General features: G+C 42.4%; 1 protein-coding gene across 3 annotated transcripts; it reads left to right on the top strand.

Moving 5' to 3' along the window:
- The first annotated feature begins 1,195 nt into the window (after positions 1-1,195).
- Positions 1,196-18,429, top strand: LOC309572509 (protein mono-ADP-ribosyltransferase PARP12-like). Of its 3 annotated transcripts, none has more exons than XM_082280843.1 (12): positions 1,196-1,519; positions 2,161-2,296; positions 3,977-4,271; positions 5,912-6,010; positions 8,476-8,599; positions 9,346-9,535; positions 10,148-10,268; positions 11,557-11,653; positions 12,626-12,704; positions 14,184-14,314; positions 14,965-15,116; positions 16,038-18,429. In XM_082280843.1, exons 1-12 carry the CDS (start codon positions 1,203-1,205, stop codon positions 16,304-16,306), a joined length of 2,010 nt encoding a protein of 669 aa, XP_082136969.1. In that variant the 5' UTR covers positions 1,196-1,202; the 3' UTR covers positions 16,307-18,429. The 3 variants fall into 3 exon arrangements, with proteins under 3 accessions (XP_082136969.1, XP_082136968.1, XP_082136970.1); XM_082280842.1 differs by having other exon boundaries at positions 2,155-2,296; XM_082280844.1 differs by lacking the exon at positions 14,965-15,116 and having other exon boundaries at positions 2,155-2,296; positions 16,038-16,216.
- The last annotated feature ends 1,224 nt before the right edge of the window (positions 18,430-19,653 follow it).

The following is a 19,653-nucleotide window of genomic DNA, read 5'->3' as shown; positions in this document are numbered from 1 at the left end:
TCAGCCTTGTTCTCCATTGGTTGTTTTGTGTTCCCCTGCGCGGGCAAAGGACCCTCGGTCCGGTGACTGTGGGAGTTCCTCGGGAGATCCTGGCCATGCAGCTCGGGAAATAAACATCTCTGAAACATCTACCAAGAATCTGTTCTTACATACTTCTTTCTACGGGCCTCCTGGTTTGATACACTGTGTTACAGAATGCCCGCTGTAACAGTTTTTCTGTTCAGTGCACTTCTCAAGCTTCTCATTTTGTCATTCCCTTCCTGATCTCACAGGGCAAGCAGGAAGTAAGACGAGACATGGGGAAAGGCACAAGAGAACAGGACTGGCAAAAGAAGGAAGGAGGAAGGATTTTTGTTCAATGAGAACCACCATCAGTGAGAGTCCCCATGCCTTCCACTGCCAGTCTGACTTAAATGATGGCACTTTATATCATTGTTCTGCCACATTTAAAGCATGCTTCTGAGCGAATGTAATGCAGCACCAGGAGTGTCAAAATGATCCAAAGGCACTTAATTAAAGATGGGCACCGTTCTGAATGGTTTGTGAGTTCCTAGAGGGTGTGGCCATTGCTTGGCCACACTGTTGCCATGGCTGCTGTGTGGGCAGACGCAGTGACACCCGTGTAGCAGGCGGTACTATGAGCACTGCAAGCAGGGCAGTTACGTATCCAGGATATGTGTGGCCATGACTGAGCTTTTAATTTAGATATTTAAAGGAAATGGGTGCGAGAGCAGCCTTCATGATGTATCACCATCAAACTGGCACACCTCAGAAACCTTAACTGAGATGTTTTTCTGGTGCCTAAAGGCGGCAGAAGTCGCACACCAGCCTCCTCCCTGCTGCCTGTACCTGAGGGTGGTGAAGGAGACTCGGCTGATGGCTCCATTCATCCCTGCGCCCACTTTTTCCTACAGGAAATGTGCGATCTCCCAGCTGCCATCCCTTTTAGGTGGCATTTGATTAGAAACGGTCAATACATCCTCCAAGTCAGGCAGAGGAGAGAGGCGAAGGGCCCGGTACCCCCGCCCGTGCCTCACTCCCCGCCGCCGGGTCACCCAGAGCACGCCACTCCCCTGCGGGGGCAGAGCCAAGGCTCCGAGCCGAGGCGGCCCCGCTCCCTCTCGGGCCCTTTCACTTTCGTTTCCGCTTCCGTCGCTCTCCCGGGCGGGGCTCCTCGGCGCGGTAGCCCCGGGGCCGCGGTCATGGCGCTGGCGATCCAGGCGCTGCGGGTGCTGTGCGCCAGCGGCGGCTGCCTGGAGCAGGGCGAGCTGCAGCGGCGGCTGCCGGGCTGGCCCTCGGCCGAGAAGCTGGCGGCCGTGCTGCGGGACGCGCAGCGCTTCACGCTGGTGCGGCGGCCCGGCCAGGCGGGGGCGGGGGCGGCGGCCGAGGTGGCCGTGGTGGTGGCCACCACCCCCGTGCGGCTGTGCCCGGAGAACGGCGCGGGCTGTCCGGGGCAGTGCGGGCGGCTGCACCTCTGCAAGTACCACCTGAAGGGCTTCTGCCGCAACCAGCTGGCCAGGTGAGGGGCGGGGGGGCGGCTTCCATCGCCGGGCGGCCGCGGGGCTCGGCCTTGGGCACGGTGTGTTCCTTCGGGGGAAGGAGCTCTCAGTAAAGGCCTTGCAGCCCTTTCCGCGTCTGAAATGCGCATTGCCCGCCTCCTTTTATTTGCGCGTGTGTTGTTGCAAAGGAGACAGACACAGGCGGTGGTTTCACAGCTTCGGGTCTCAGCACTTCCTCCCCAGATCATCACCCTGGCGCTTCCCTTCCCGTGAGCAGGGCCGTGCCAAGGGAAAGCTGAGTGTCCCCGCATGTCCCTGTGCTGCGGGACCCTGGGGGATATACTCATCGGCTCAGAGGGAGCGATGCTCTGGAGCTTTGGTGGTTTCGTGGTTGTGAGCTGCAGGTCAAAAATGCCGATATTGTCAGACTGCACTAAGGCTATAATGACTGCGAATCAGAAATAGCGTGGCAATTATTCTCAGAGTAATTATGTAATCTGTTTTGCAAATCACATAATGGCTTTATAGAGGAGCAGTAGGGATTCTTCTGCAACTAGCTAGTTTGGTGTGCTTTTTCAGCTGTTCAGTGTAATGCCCATGGGGTAGCAAAGTAGTGCCAGTCTGTTACACTCTTTTTGCTGTTGGGTTTCTTGAGTTCTAGGAAGGAATGCAGGTTTGTTCACAACTTCTACTCAGACCACAATCTCCGTGTTCTAAAGCAATATGGACTTGAGAATTTAAACCACGATGAACTTTGCCAGCTTCTGCTTCAAAATGACCCTTCCCTCTTACCAGAGGTGAGTATTACTGTGCGAGCTTCTTAGCCTTGTTTCAGTGAGCATCACAAAGTGGAAGACGCTTGACAGAGATGGAGATGTTGGACGTCAATTTAGTTAGCTTAATGCAAATCTTAAAATAAATCTTCATCCTCTGTTCTCGCCTGTGGTGGGTTCACCCTAGCTGGCAGCTAAGCTCTTGAACAGTTGCTCACCCACTCCTCACTCCCTTGTAACAAGCAGAAGAGGTGAGCATTAACAAGAAGAACAAAAGTGACAAAACCTGTGAATGAAGACAGTGTAGCAAGTGGAGAAAAGCAGGGAGAAAACAAGTGTTGCAAAGGAACACTTCTGCTTCACCACCTCGAAAGCAGACGGATGCCCAACAAGTCTCTGAGCAAGCGCCGCCTTGTGAGAAGGACCCATCTCCCCCTTCTTCCACCTTCCCTCTGTCCCCTTCCCCACTACTTTTTTTTTTTTCATTTTTGGTGAATGACATTATATGGCATGGAATATCCCTTTGGCCAGTTTGGACTGTTTCCTGGTTTTGGCTGGAAGAGAGTTAATTTTCTTTCTAGTAGCTGGTACAAGGCTGTGTTTTGGATTCAGGATGAGAACAATGTTGATAACACACTCATGTTTTAGTTTTTGCTGAGCAGTGCTTGCTCTAAGTCAAGGACTTTTTCAGCTTTTCATACAGCCCTGCCAGCCCATAGACTGGGAGTGCACAAGAGGCTGGGAGGGGATGCAGCCAAGACAGCTGACCCAAACTGGACAAAAGGATATTCCATACCATATGACATAATTCTGAACACTAAAACTGGGGGGAGGTGGCCCAGGGATGGCAGCACACTGATGGGGACTGGCTGGGCTTTGGTCAGTGAGTGGGGAGCAATTGTGCATCACTTGTTTTGTCTAGTCTTTCATCATCATTATTTCCTCTTTCTTTTATGCCCTATTAAACTGTGTTTATCTGAACCCCACGAGTTTTACTTTTTTTCTGATTCTCTCCCACATTCCCTGAAGGGAGTCAGTGAGAGGCTGTGTGGTGTTTATCTGTTCCAGTTTCAGCTGACATAGAGTTAATTTTCTTACTGGTACCATGTACAGTGCTGTGTTTTGGGGTTAATATGAAAATAACTTTGGCAACCCACTGATATTTTGGCTGTTGCCAAGTAGTGCTTACCTTCAGTCAAGGACTTTCTAGCTTCCCATGCTCTGCCAGTGAGGAGCTGCACAAGGAGCCAGGAGGGAGCATGGCGAGGACAGCTAACCTGAACAGACCAAAGGGATGTGTTATCAACACTGTTTTGGTCACAAACCCAAAACATAACATGGTATGGTCTGCTGTGAAGGAAATTAACTCCATCCCAGCCAGATCCAGTATGTCTTACCAACAAAATCAGGTCAAAAAAATTCACTATTCCAAAACTAGAAAATTAAGAGATGTGACTTAGCACTAAATCTTATCTGCTTGAGAACGTCTGTAAGAATGTTGTCTGTTGAAAAATCCTTCTAAACATTAGCAGGGCAAAGGAAAAGCTATCAAGTAATCATTTGGAAAACAAGAAGAAAGAAAAAATGTATCTTTTAAAAGCAAATGTATGCACATAGCCATACAAAACTAAAAATCACGGATTCAGTCTAAATGAGCGCATTGTACTTTAATCTTTAAATTCTTCTTTTCTTCTCCTACCCAAGGTCTGCTTGCATTATAACAAAGGTGATGGACTTCATGGATCTTGTACCTTTAAAACATCCTGCACCAAACTGCATGTTTGCCAGTACGTTTTGCGTGGCCAGTGCAGATTTGGCAGCAACTGCAAACGGTCCCATGACTTATTAAATCCAGAATGTTTTGAGAAATTGGAGAGACAGGGAATGAGCTCAGACATTATTGAGAAACTACCTTCCATTTATAGAAACATGTATGACATAAAAAATGGCAAAAGGAACATGAATGACATAGAAGATGCCAAGTCTTCACCGTGCAAAGGTAAATAATATCTTTTGAATACCTCAGAAGAGTCACTGTAGTGAATTTAATATTTTCCCAGGTGTCATTAAGAAAACGGTATTGAGTCAAGGTTCTGAAAGGTTAAAATTTTAGCTAAGAGTTAAAACAAAATTTATATTAATTAAGATACAGAGTAGAGAAACAAAAGACAAGTTAATGATTAGTAGATGCCTAAGCTAGAGCCAAGTGATGTATTATTTGCCATTATATTTTAAGTTTTGTTTGTAGAAGGAAACAGAATAAATGAACTGTCATCAAAACAAATTGAAACTAATTGAAACCAATAGAACTAAGAACAGCACCTGGGTTTTGTAGTAATGAATCAAAAGTAGGAGATCTTGGGCTGTGCCAAGAGGTCATGAAGGCCTGCCAACAGCAAGAAGGTTAAAAGGTTACTGTGAGGAAGACATTCCAGACTTCATCTTTCAGGACCACTGACCCAATTTGAGAGAGAAATTGCGCATGTGTGAAAGACCAATGATCTCATTTTAATATGAAGTGGAGGATGGGAGGTGCTGAGGTCATACATATGTAGAAGATGTAAAACTTCGTGTAATAAATAGAGAACAAAGAACCTTGTACTTTACTTTGCTGGCGTGTCTTTAGGAGGCTACTCCCATGCCGCCCGCCAGTGCCTGAATAAACATACCACTTTCTAACTTTAATTAGTTAGAGGGTCTTTTGTCCGTGGATATTGGGATTTAACGAATCAGTATTCACATCTTGATTTGTCTTTTAGGAGCAACCTTGTATCTGTCTCAGAGATCTGTGTCTTGACAAGTGAAGTCAGGAGAGGTTTCTGAGAAAGACAGTGCTGGTGTTCATAAAATTCTTAAATTTGAGGTTAAAAAAGCATAACAGGAACTGGGGAGCTCTACAATTTTGGGGTTTCTTTGGCAAAATATGTAAAGGTATATTCTGTTTAAGAATAAAGGTTCTAAAGGTATTCTGTTTAAGAATAGGAGTGGTGGTTACTTGTCTGATTATAAACTATTTAGTTGTTTTTCTTTAATGTAACAATTGTCCAGCACAAGAATTTGCAAATGGCACTATTCTAGTTACTTCTTAGAAGTGTAATATTTTGTTTGCACTTTTCTTTTGAAGTTCTTTCTTTAGAATTGTAAGTTAAGTATAGCCTAGCAGGAAAAAAAAAAGGATTAACAGAATGGAGAATCCAAGTGTGTATGTTCATCTCCACTATTCTGCCTGCAGTTCCTTCTTTTTTATTTCCTTAATGTGCTTTAATTTATAGAATATCAAATTTTGAAACTTCATATTTTATAGCTGCCAGTGTATGATCAGCTGTGTGGAATGCACAGTTAACGTGAGTCCATCTGGAAGTGTAAAGGCATTGGATTCTATTCTCATTCTGTGGTGATAGCTAAAAACTGTATCCAAGGAAGTCAGCAGTTACAGGGAAGTCAAGTTCAGAAAGGATGGATACAGGGATGGGACTTGGAGTATACAAGGTTATCAAAGGCTTCAGTGTCTTTCTGGAGCTGACTGCAGTTAGGTAGTTACAAACACTGCCTTTAGGCATCTTCCCTAGGGATAGGAGCACTTTTAAGAGGGCTTGTTGATACAAAGGGTATTAATAAGTCTTATAATTCCCTCCCTAGACAAAAAACCCAGCTCTAGACGGAATTCCTCAGCTACAAATGATGATGAACCAGAACAGATATGTTTACATCATCTGTACAGAAGTTGTGGCTTTAAAGGTAGGTTGTCTCAAGTATCAGTACAGACTGTGTCAAGTCCAGCCTGTTTTTCTTCTCTCATAAAGAAGAAGTGGTAGACATCTTTCACAGAAAGGAGAAACTTCAGAGTTTCTATTTATGTTTAGTTAAATCTCACCAGTGTCTTGAGTACTGTAGGAAAGTGTTTGACCTGGCACACCAAACAAAGGAAGTGTTTTGTTTTGCTCTGGAATCTGCCCGTGCTGAAGATTGGCTACTCTACCTCTGTTTACCTAAGGGATTGCTGAATGATAGGGGTCACATTTCCAAACAGGAAAGATGCAAAAGATACTCTGAATTCTACATTCTCTGTTGTTTCTTCTAGTACTCTTCTGTTCCATCTGTCTTAGCTGTCTGCCTTTCAGAATGTTCCAAGGTGTGCAGGAAAAGGCTGCTGTGCCAGCTTTCTTGTTGACTTTGTGTCATCTTTTCCTTCTTGATGTTCTGACCTGTGGTAGCTCCCTGAAGTACTGCACACCTTCTCATATGAATTGTGTGGTGCAGTTTCTCCTTGACTTTCCCTGTAGTTAAGTTTCCTTTTGTTCTGCTGTGCAAATTGACCTCGGGTTTATGCGCATGTGTGCTGGTGATGTCACCTTCACTCCTGTTGAGGAGTGACTGTACACTGACTTTGAACTCTGAGTAACACTTGTGATACCTGGCTCACTGCTACCATTGCTCTTCTTCGTGGGGCCTGGACCTCTCAGAGATTTGCTGAAGGGCAAAGGACTTTGAGAGTAATGGAATAATATCTGTGTATGTATCAAAAGACAGGAAAGGTGATGGTGGTTAACTGGGTTGTATTGGAAAGCGCGGGACCTAGGCATGGTGGGACGGTGATTTTGCTTCCTAGTGGCTGGTACAGTGCTGTGGCTTGGATTTAGTATGAGAAAAACATTGATAACACACACTGATGTTTTAGTTGTTGCTAAGTAGTGCTTATCCAAAGTCAAGAACTTTTCAGCTGCCCATGTTTTGCAAATGAAGAGGTGCACAAGAAGCTGGGAAGGAGCGTGGCCAGGATAGCTGACCTGAACTTGTCAAAGGGCTATTCCATACCATTAGAATATTACGCTGTTGGGGTTTTAGGAATTCTCCTAGGGTTTTTTTTCTGTTAAAGGAATTTTCCCCATACGTGTTGCTAGGGGGACAAATTGCTGGGTATTTAAGAAAAACAAAGAGCTACCCATTGGGGGTGGGATGCATCTGGCTACTCTTTTGTTTCACCTGGGTTTGTGGGCAGTCGGTCCGAAGGAGAGGGAGGCTGCTTTTCCTTCTGTGGAGAAAAACCCCAGGATCCCCAGCCCACCTTCCCTGCCCCACTGGGAGCCGGGCCGTGGCCACCTGCCGGCTGCGAGCGGAACTGCACCCGAGGGGAAAGGGCCCGACAGCCGAGAGGGCTGGCACTGGGTTTGGGATTGTTTGCTGTTACTGCCATGGTTATTGTTGTTTGTTTGACTGGTTATACACATATAGATATATCATAGTAAAGAACTGTTATTCCTATTTCCCACATCTTTGCCTAAAAGCCCCTTGATTTCAAAATTATAATAACTCGGAGGGAAAGGGAGTCGCACCTGCCATTCCAAGGGAGGCTCCTGCCTTCCTTAGCAGACACCTGTCTTTCAAACCAAGACATATACTCAGCATATAAACTGTGGGGAGTTGGCTGGGAGGGGCTGATTGCTGCTTGGGAATGGGCTGGGCATAAGTCACTGGGTGGTGAGCAATCCTAGTGTGCATCGCTTCTCTTTCTCGGGCTTTATTCCTCTCTTGCTTTTTGTTAACTTCCTTATAGATATATGAGAGTGTATATCTACATATATATACTTCTACTTACACTTTATATTGTACTTTATTTTATTTATATTATATTGTACTTTATTTCAGTTACTAAACTCTTCTGATTTCAACCCACCCCAGATTTTACCTTTTTCCTGTTCTCCCCATCTTGCTGGGGCAAATGGGAGTAAGTGGCTGTGTTGTACTTAGTTACCATCTGAGGTGAAACCATGGCAGTCCTTCTCGTATCTTAAAACTAAGCACTGCTGTGCTTTGGATTTTTCCTCAGTAATACCACTTTGTGATGTAGTTGTTAAGCATAAATACATTTTTTTCTATTTATGAAATAATAGCCTTGTATGAGCCTGTCATCTTTATTCTTTTTTTGTCTCTGGAACTGAGAACGATCTGTGCAATTTTAATGTGCAAAGAGAATCTAGTATGTACAGAAACTGACCTTCTACCTAAGCCCAAAAATTAAGTGTTGCTTGCTTATGCTGAAAAATTCTGAACTACTGCTTGTAATGGTTCCATAGGTGAACACTTCCCCTAACTATCCTTTTGATGATTTTTCCAGCTAGGTGTACAGCCCTGAAATGTTGGAGTTCTCTCACAGCCTGTTAAAATAATGCATCTCCTAATTCTTTTTTTAAAAACCTTTACAGAAAAGTGTATCAGAACCCATTTTCACTTGCCATATAGATGGCAGGTCTCTGATGGTAAAACCTGGAAGGACTTCAAGAATATGGAAGAAATAGAAAAAGCATATTGTGACCCAAAGAATGTCAGGTACAAACTCTTACAAAAATTTATAATGTTTGGAGTTTGCTATATTGTAGCAGGCCCTTAGTGGCTACAAATTGCTACAATTCTACTGTAGTCATTATATAAATAGTTTCATATGGCATTCTTCTGCTGACCTCACCTTGCATGAGATTTGGCCCTCCTTCCCCCTTGTCCCACAGTCCGTATTGTGGAACTGGCAGAATACCTGGAGAGAGAGAGAGATATACTCTTGGGTACAGAGCACATGAAGAATATGGCAATACCTTTCAGAGTTTGAACTCGTTATGTAGCACGAAGAGAGTATTGGAAGGGGCTCATACCAGTATGCCATGTCCCATGCTGGAAAATTACCTGTTCCTCTTCTGTTACAGCCTCTTCGAAGCCCTTCTTAAGTTAGGACAGTGTTCTCTTTAGAATATAGTTGGTCAGCAAGAAGGAGCCAGTGCCTGTTTTCCACCGTTCCTGTTTATCTTATGTAACTCACTAATTTAGGAGTGGGTTATGGTTATTGCCCATAGAACCAATGTGAGAGATAATACTGAAATGCAAAATATGTACAAATACGAAACAGAGCTAGCATACAGAGCTGTGAAAAGTGCAAAGTGCAAAGCACACACTGTTGTGAAAAGTGCACCTTTTGTGTTCTGTTTTTGGGTGAGATCAACTTAATTTGCAAATTTGCAGTGGGCTTCTGAACCTATGAGTAAAGCTTCAAACAGTTCCGATTTTTCCCCTCCTTTTTTTTATAGATTTGATTATGCCATTACTGAAAGTGGCTCGTTCTGTGTCGGTTTTCAAGATATGTGCTGTGGGTTTGCAAAAGTCAGACGTCTTTCTACAGCCTCCTCTGTGACCAAACCCCCTCACTTCATTCTTACAACAGAATGGATCTGGTACTGGAAAGATGAATACAACATGTGGCAGGAGTATGGAAAACAAGTAAGTGTGGAGAAATGGGGAGACTCCTAACTCTGTGTGAGAAGCGTGGAACTCTGAAAAGTGCACAGTGTTTTTAGCCTCCCCCTCTTTTGTCACCCTCTTCCTCTCACTCATACTGTACAGATGGACATTAAAGGCCTAATGGGGTCTTTTCCCTGAGATTTTGATTGGTTCAGGTAGAGGACTGATCACTGGTGAGTCACAAATATTATCAACAGATAACTATTCAGTGAGCTGTGTCGGATAGGAACACATTAATACATTCTTTCCATTGCTTCTGAGTAAAGCCTCCTTCTCTGAAGTTCCAGTAATACTCTGCATCTTTGTTGGTCTAGTTGGTGAATGTGTGGTCTGTCCTGGCTTCAGCTGGGATGGAGCTAATTTACTCCCTGGTAGCTGGTGCAATGCTGTGTTTGCATTTAGTATTAGAATAACATGAATAAAACAGTGAGATTTTAGTTGTTGTTAAGTGGTGCTCACTCTAAATCAAGAATTTCTCATATGCTGATATATCCTGCATCCACCATACATACGAGAGTTGTTGGTTTTTAAACTTCCTTGTCTATAACAGACCAGGAGAAACTTCTTTTTTCTCTACTTTTGGCCTGACAGGGTGATCTTCATGCAGCTGCTACTGTCTCCAGTGATGACCTGGAGAAGGCTTATTTGGCCAAAAGTTCTCCAAAGCTGACCTTCAAAGCTGGAAGACATGAATATGAACTAAATTTTGAATGTAGGTTGCATTTGTTTTGTTGTTTTGTTTTGTTCCTGCCTCCCAGGTCTCCTGTGTTTTTGAACTATCTTTTACAGAAGATATAAGAGAGAAATTTGGACTTTGAATTGCAATGCTTACAGAGACAGAGCTTCTACCAAAGTTCTCAGGATAAGAGCTGTTCACATAAGCAGAGTGGCATTCTATTCCTTCAAAGCTTTTATTTTTGAGAAGTTCTTGTGCTAGGTTTCAAAATGTCTGCCAGAAAGTCCAAGTATGACACTGATGCTGGCACCAACACAAATGGTGAGGAACTTCTGAAAGATTTGACAAGCCAGCCTCTGGTCTGCTTTAATCACTGGCTTGCAGGAAAACAAATGCTTGGACAAGGTGTAGGGTCCAGACAATCCTCAGCATTACAAGATTTTTGCAGATATTTTCTTTTCATCCTGTCTGGAAAGGCTGAGAAAATACCTTGAGTAGGTCAAAGTAGGAAGAAGTGTTTTCCAAGAGTTCAGGAAATATAAGCCACAAAAGTAATGGCACTGTCATCCCTGAGCTGTTCCCTTTTCTGGTATCCTTGTCAAAAATTACAGAGAAGAGTGGTAGAAATCAGCCTGCCTAGACTGTCAGTTTGGTGTAGTTGTCTTTGATCCAGCTCTCCATTACTATCTCATTCTGCGTGAAAAGAAGCCTAACAAAAAAACTCCAAACCAAAAAACCAGAAAGGGCATGTTGTGTGCTCTTTGTGATTTAATCAAAAGCAATGCTGAAAAACTTGTCCGGCTTAGAAGTGAAATTGCCCAGTAAAGCAGTCCCTTTTCTAAGGTTTGGGCTTTTTTAGTAACTTAGGCAAAAATATGCAGTGTAGATGTCTTCCAAAACTTAATTTCTAGGCTTGATGATGCCAAGAGGTTTTTTTGTTTGTTTGTTTTCCTGCATGTCTCTGAAGATGAGGCCTCATTGTCCTGGCTGGTACTGACTCTTAATTGTTAGTATGATGTCGCAGTAGCTGCAGAGGTTCCAAGATCCAGAAGGAATGCCTCTAAAATGTAGGTTGCTGTGACTTGTTTCTGTTGGTGGTCAATAAAAATTAATGGTCTGTGATAGATGTTGAGTTCTGTCTACAGGGTTTGAAATCTACAACTAAATGTAGGAAGAAAGTATCTCAGTTGTAAAATGAGGAGGAAGGAGTCTTTTTGTTGATGTTTTTGACAAAGCAACTTAGAGGCAAATGTGGCTGCAGTGTGAAGGCTTTCGAAAACATCTTTGATTGTTCATGGGATTCTGTTTGGTTTTTTTTTCCCAGCCATGATGCAGAAAAACCTTCACTACAGAACAGAGAGAATGATTTGCAGAAGACCTAAATTTGTCTCTCAGACAGAGGTGGAAAACACAAGAGCCAGGTAAACCACAACTGCTCATTCTGAGGTGATGGGTTTAGTGCTTTGTGAATGCAGAATCTTCCATGGGTGCAAGTAGGGTGAAGAAATAGCTGTTAAGGCAATTGTGAAAGACCTGGAGAGGGAAAGGGACATACCTTTCCTACAACCATGTCTAGCCAGGGCAGTGTTGCAGCCTCGCCAGCAGTTCCCACATCAACTCAGGAACCTCTACAGTGAAGAAAATTTGGGCTTGGCCACAGGAAGTGTGGAAATGTAGGAAATAATTCAACACGTAGCAATGCTGGAGGAGCTGCTGACTTGAACAGTGAATACAGATGGAATCAATAATGTTTATGTGTACTAGCTCTTTCTGAGAGCTAGTACATTGAGTAATTTTCAAAGCTAAGCGCAAGTTTAGAAAAATTCTTATGAGATCAGCCAGACAATCTGAAAGGAAAGCAGTAGTTGTTACAGATAGTGCAAAAGGTGGGAGCTTGCAACGAAATACAATTGCATGTAACAGCCAGTTTATGCACATTCCCTTGCAGCACACAGTCCTTGCTTAAACACTGAAAAGAACAGCTAAGCACGCTAATTAAAATTGGGATGGAAGTAGAGGGGAGGACTGTGTCTATCCTGTTTCTGTCAAACGGATGTGATACTGGATGCATTTGTATTTACCTACCCCGGTGTAGCAGAGCTTTTATACATACATTCACCTCTGCAAGAGAAATCCTTACATGTTTAGTTCAGAGTATATCTTTCTTTTTTTCTAATTTGGCATCTTGCTTCCTGACATAAATCTTGACACGATGACTTGGAACAAATATTTTCATGTGCTGAATAGAAATGACAGTTTTGAAGTATTTTTGAATATGTCCAGTTGCCTGTAGTCTCCCTAAACTTGACAGAAATGTTAAGTATAATGTGTACATAAAATGCCATGTTTAGTTTTATTTTAATTGTCTTTTTGTAATGTCCTATAATCTACAGGGGCTTTAAACATACAGAAGGGTTTAAGAGCATTCCAGCTCACTGGGACAAATCTGCCCTGCCTGAACTTGGATTTAAGGTTTGGAGCTTTTGGGGGTTTTTTTCTGTCAGTTTTGTCATGTAAGGTTTGTTCCATTACAAGTTCAATGTTTCTTCTGGCTCTGTAAATGACTGTTTCTAATGTAGCATAATACAGAGGTATTGGTAAATTTGAGCCTGATATCACACTGGGCAGACCTGAGGTGAAACAAATGGTGGCAGTGAAACTGTGGCAACATGGACTTTCGTGGCTACTATTAAATCCCTTGCCTTGGCAAATTTGCTGTGTGAACAAGAATGCTACTGGTGCCCAAAATTTGTTGTTTTGAAGTCCCAACACATGCTGAAGCATCAGAGGTAAATGATGCCTCTGAACTTCAGGGTAGCCATTCCCTTAGCTGTAGACTGTTGTATGTCTATGGAGAACTGCTGAAACCATCAGATTTCACAAAATTACACAGAATGGTTGGGCTTGGAAGGGGGGACCACTGGAGATCATAGAGACCAACCCCCCTGCTAAAGCAGGTTCACCTAGAGGAGGTCACACAGGATTGTGTCCAGATGGGTTTTGAATATCTCCAGAGAGACTCCACAACCTCTCAGGGCAGCTTGTTCAGTAATAGATAATATTTTATTATTTTATTATTTTATATTTTATTATTACATTATATTTTATTTTATTATTTTATTTTATTATTACGGATATTTTATTATTACGTTTATTATTATTTTATTCACTTCAGTGGAGTAAAACTTGTTTACCTTTGTAACACACCCAGTTAATGCCTGCGTGGTTTACCTTCTCTGACTTCCGGTCTGCTTCCACCAGCTCCTCTGTCAACTCCAGTAACTGTACCTACAGAAAAAGTGTTATCTGATCCTCAAAAATCACTATCTTGCAAAATGCAAATCCTCAAGAAGTTGTCACTAAGAAATAGGGAAGACTAATGTTGACATTTTTTATGTTCCTATGAAATCATGCAAGTAAACTTTGCTTCCTTTCAGGACTGTCATGTAATGAACTGATTTTTCAGTAGTGTGATCGTGCTTTTCCCTAAAATTGTTCAAATAAAGCCTCTTCAATTGGTCTAGAAACACAACAGGCAGTGCAGGGAGTGTAAATTAAAAAGATTCTCTTTGGTTTTCTGTAATGTAAATTCTCAGCTCCTTTTTTATTTATGTGCTCATTTCTGCTATGTATTTAGATACCGTTTGATGCATGCAAATATATCTTGACCCAAATATTAAGAGGGGTTGAGTGGCTGCACAAAAGCATGCAGATCCTTTATTGTCTTGTGAGGGAGCAACCTGGGTGTCATAAACACTACAAGTTCCCTAGATTAGAGCTCACTTTACCAGAGTGGGGATTTTCAATCTGCATTTTTTCCTAGATTATTTTGACTGCTCATACCTCTGCTTCACAAAAAAGACTTTAAAAGTCTGAGTAGGGCACTAGGTAGGGTGGCTTTGTTATGATTAAATAAAAGATGAGAGTAGCTTTTCAAACTTTTCCTTGCAGCTGATTGAGCTTGACTGTTCTTCTGAAGAATACAAGAAAGTCAAGGTGGACTTTCAACGCACAATGCCCAGAGCAGCTATTAAAAGGATTTGTAGAGTTCAGAACCCATCCCTCTGGGAACTGTATCAATGGTATGTGTAAAACACTGCTCTGCTATGTATGCATGATGTTTGTTGTTGCTGCAGTTAGCTGTGTGCTGTATCCTAGACACACACATTCCTGAAATGCCTCTGCTTCCACTCTCCCACTGAACTACCTGCCTAGTATCAACTAACCCAAAACTCTGTCAAGACACAGAGCTTAGAATAGTCAAATTCGGAGCTGTGTGGGAGGAATCCTTGCTCCTGACTTCTGCCAGGCCTGTGTCCATGACAGCTTCCTTCCAGTGAAACCTTGGAGCTGGTAATGAGCCACATCTACCACAATGTTTTGCAGCTGGTCAAAAGTGAAACAGCCTTCAAAATTAAATGCAAAAGTCATCGAGGGCAAGCCTTAATATGAACTAATATGAATATGTGTTCAGGGAAAAAAAATAATGCTGAGATTTTTCCCCCTCTCTTCAAAGGCAGTGAATGAAAGAAAACATTGTAGTATTAATGCATTTGTGTATAATGAAAGCATGTTTGTCTGCAGCCTGACAGCAAGATTTGTATGCCCAAATTAGGCTTTACTGTAAGGATTTTGAGAATATACTCTGTAAAATTGTGTTTGAGTGCCCGTATGGCTGGAACCTGGGGGGCCAGCCACTGTGGAACTGCAAAGATTCTGCTTTTCATTGCAGGCAGAAGGACCTAATGCAGAAGACCAATGGTGGAAAGGCTGCAGATGAGCGATTTTTATTTCATGGGACTAATAAAAAAGACATTGATGCCATCTGTCAGCAAAACTTTGACTGGAGAATCTGTGGCCTTCATGGGACAGTCTATGGCAAAGGTTGTTTTTCACCTCTTTTAGTAATCCTAGACTTGCTAAAAAATTCTCAGTACTCACTGCAGAGGTGTAAAGTTTAGAAAGCAGTACTTGGCCAGTCCTGGGCTTCTTTCTGTTGTGATGTGGGCAACAGAGCTGAATTTCACAAAGGTCATTTGGAGCTAAGGCACACTGAAAGGCCTTGGGCTCTGCTCTCCTAAGTCCTTGCAAGAAAAGACAGACTTAGGAGAGGTCAGTTGTAGAGTTGGTTTCTGCTAGACTCCAGGCTTAGTGCTGTTCCAGTTTCTCCCAACTCCTATAGGAAAGCAGCCTGGCTTTTTTTTTTCTTTTTTCTCCCCCAGGAATGTAAATGCCATTCTGGTTACAGGCTTTTTGCCTTGTTAGCAAATTATATCCTTTTACATTGTCCTGTGTACAGGAAATTACCAGCACACGGAGTGGAATAGCTGAAACAGGCTGACTGGCTGACTACCCACCTTTCTGCTTGAATACTTTGTAGCATATTCCAAGTGGGAAGGGACCCACAAGGATCATCAAGTCCAACTCCTAAGTGAATGGCCTGTAAGGGGATGGAACCCACAGCTGTGCTGATGAATATTAGTAGCCTCTGCCAGGAGAGGAAATTTGGTGCTATTGGGGAAGGTGGACATCTAGGATCAGGAGGATAATCCTTTAGAGGATTATGATAACATTTAAAACATTGCTGGGATGGCTTTTTAATATGTGTGCTGTGAAAACTAAAAAGTGGAGGTAATGCACAGTGGTCATTTTCACGTAGAGGGACATACAGGACAAGTGAAGGCTTTGGAAAGGCTGCTCGTGAACTGCATAATGGGTTTGTTTATTAATTCATTTTCACACAGTATCATTTTGTTCCTGCAATGTTGATGTCTTACCAACTCTGTCTTGGTTTCTCTTCTGCAGGAAGCTATTTTGCAAGGGATGCATCTTATTCTGACAACTACTGTGGGACAGACTCACACACCAAGACCATGTTTCTGGCACGAGTGCTGGTGGGGGAGTTCACTGTTGGTAGTTCTGATTATGTTCGGCCTCCCATGAAGGACAGCCAAAACTTCTATGACAGTTGTGTGAATAACTCTTCAAACCCTTCTATCTTTGTCATCTTTGAGAAGCAGCAGATTTATCCAGAGTATCTCATAGAATACCAGGCATCAGCAAGATATCTATAGCAGCCAAGCCTGTCATCCTTATGTTTAACTGGTTTAAACATTTTTTTTAGTTTTGGCTTAAGAGAGAGAAACTGATTTCCAAGAAGCTGTGTGATCAGATAGGTGAGTGGCCAGAAACATTTTTTCTCTATCCTTTCTGTGCAATAGAAAACAAGGCATAAAAAGACAGGATGTTTTAGAATTCCTAAAATCTTGTGTCTGTATCCTATCTTTAGCAGCTTTCACATTTCCCTGCATTATGAGAGCCCTTCCTAAATTTATTAGAAGAATTTGCTGACGGTTGTAGCATGAGGATTGGCTATGACTGCCAAGTTTAAACAATTTTTAGTTACTCTTTCAGGATAGATCTTTACACATGCTCATTGGTCAGAGGCTCTGTCCCTCTACCTGTTTATCTTTTAACTCAAAAGTGGATAAAACACGTGTTTTAGTAATCTGTCTCCTGTAACAGTAGACATTCAGGTGTTTGCAAATGTGAGTGTACAATCTCTGTGCTCAACTCATTGCATAAATTACTAGTAGCACTCTTCTTTTTTGTCCCTATTTAATCTGCACCAACAAAACCTCAAAAATTAAACTTGCTTGTTGAAAAAGAACAGAGACTTATTTTCACTTGTTGAGTTTCTCATTTGAAACAAGTACCAAAGATACAAGCATAACGGGTTGCTTGGTGCTGTGTGACTCAGTTGATGTAAACTATCAAATAAATACTCTATTTTATGTCTGTGAGAACACAAGTTTTTCATTACTTTCAATGTGCCTACAAATGGAAGAGTGCTGGCAGGTGCTGGGGAGGAAGCAGAGGAGGCAACTCACACTGTTATTTAATACCATACTTAGGAGTGAAATACACGGCTTGTCCTGCTTGATTATCGGTACCTTGTTTCTGTGGATGAACTTTATTGTTCCTTTACAGCTGTTGGGAAGGATGGTGAGTGACTGTCTCTCATCAGGTGTACTGCCTCTTTGGGTGCAGGAGATTCACAGGTTTCCTGTGTAATCAAGCTATCTTTGGACTTTTTTCAGGAAAGATGTGCTTACTAAGGAAGTGGTCTTCAGCCACAGAGCTGAAACCTTTAAAATGTGAAGATCAGGTTGAATATTTAATTATGCCCATCAGAACAAGATACTAGTGTTGAGCAGTCATCTTACATGTGTGCAATCAAAAAACTTGAGCGTGCAAATATTTTTTTAAGATTAAAGTTGCTGATGCACAGAGAGATACTTTATCATAGGTTTAATGTGCTAAATTAGCTATAAGTCAGCTATAGTGTACTGCAAAAGCCTTAAAAAATACTTTCCATATGACCTAAAAAAGCTCATCTCTAGCTGCATTCTGTGTACTTCTTTTTAATTCATCTGGATGATGACTTACAGGTGTACACTGGGTAACTCTATTACTTCAGCACTGTGAGCCAGGAGCTCGCCCATGATTAGCTGGAGTAAGGCTGTGCAGACCCCTTTTTATGTGAACTGCAAATCTACCAGCATGATACCTAAAGGAAAATACTCCTATTTGTGTTTAATCCCAGTAAAACACAGGATAGGGAAAGGCAAGTTGACTGTGTTACTTCTTCTGAAAGATTTGTAATAGAACATAAATGATAAATCTCATGTCAGCAAATGAGCTTGTCAGCAAATAATACATTCATTGAGGAGGATAACATTTATGTGGGAAAGCTTTCCTACCTGTGCAGAATAAGGTTTTTCTGCCAAAAAAACCGCCATATCCATCTACATGTTAATGGCAAATGAGAATACTGGTAGTATGCCTTTCTTCCTCTGAACATAACCAGAATTTCAGGTAAGAACTAGGATAGTTAAAATTATATTAATCTTCTGTCAGAAAATTGAAACAAACATCCTTTTTAAAGGAAGAAAGTTGAGATATTTTTATTGACATTTTTTATTGTATTTTTAAAATGTTTAACTTGATTCTTGGAGAGGATGTGTGTATGCTTGTGTGTGTGTATGAGTGTAAGTAAAACAGCAAATAAAATGCCTGGTTATAGTAATTTGTTATCTGTTATTTCTCTATTATCACAGAAAAATAAAAGTTGCCATGTTTTCCACTTTTGAAACTGCAGGGGTAACTTTCTTGTGTATAGTAAATAAACAGGTATTCAAACCACTAAATTCCTTCTGATGGTTTTCTCTCTAACAATACTGAAACTACAATGTTTCAATACACTTGTGAGTTTTTGGAAGCTACAGCTGTTTGGATTGCATTTGGAAATGAACAGATTAAAGAGATGTTTGCATTAAATCCAAACTTTGGACAAAAAGTAATATTGAACCTCTTTTCTGAGTGAGGAGGAGCTCTTTTGGCTACTTAAGACAAGCAACTGAGCAGGAAGAGTGCAGTAATCTGTCACTCACTCCCATGCAATGTGAGGAGAAAGATAAGCTGAGAAGATTGTTTCCTTTTTCGGTAGCAGGTCCATCCTGGCAAGACCGACTGCACAGCCAGCAGAAGCCAAACAGCTTGCTGTGGTAGCCGTGGGGTATGGAGCATGGGGGTTTATAAGCCCTGATCCCACACCTGCTGGGCTGGGAAGGGGGCTGGCAGCCAGCCAGCCAAAGGCAATACACTGCACCCTTTAAGGAAGCTTACCTGTAGCCAGGTTTGTCATGATGTTCTGACTAGATTTTATAAGATGTGGATGTCAAAATCCTAAGTTTTGGCAGCAAAGGAGTGGAAGTATCTGGTGTGGATACCTGCAGCCTGGCAAAGTAAGGGCTGGTGGGTGAGAGGAACTTGGGTGGATGGCACATACCGGCTGTGGTGGTGTGCTCAGTGCTGCTGGCCTTGGAGAAGGAGCGTGGCTTCTAGGAACCCGTGCTCAGAGATGCCTTAGGGCCAAAGGGCAAGTGGGAGTTGCAGAAATGCTGCTTAACTTGGAGTACATCCAGCAGAAAATCCAGGTGGCATGGCTGTTACATGGGCAGCATTTCTGGTGCTTCCCTGTTTCACCAAGGGATAGGCTTCATGGCCTCCATAGCTCCCCTTGCACTTCTTGCTTCAGGCCCATCACAAATTTGTCTCTATTGCAGAAATCCTAGCAAATGAGGAAATTCTCCCTCCTTGAAAGTAGCACCAGCTCCCAGCAGTGCAGGGAGAAAAACATCTTGGAGACGGATGAGATTTTTCAAGGTCAGAAGAAAAGTGAGTGGGGCCAGTATGAGCCAAGCAATGAAACAATTTATAATCAGCTTTAAATTCTTTTACCATGCTTTCTACTGTAAACACGTGGAAGAGTCTGGTATCAGGTGAAGCTATGTCCAGGATGTTTAACAAAGGGAAATGAGAAGGTGGTCATTTCCTGAAGTATCTCACACAGAGAGGA

Source organism: Coloeus monedula, assembly GCF_965178545.1.
Source record: "Coloeus monedula genome assembly, chromosome: 4".
In the NCBI taxonomy this organism is placed as follows: Eukaryota; Metazoa; Chordata; class Aves; order Passeriformes; family Corvidae; genus Coloeus; species Coloeus monedula.
The sequence above is the reverse complement of the archived record's forward strand: the minus strand, read 5'-3'. Positions and strand labels throughout refer to the sequence as shown.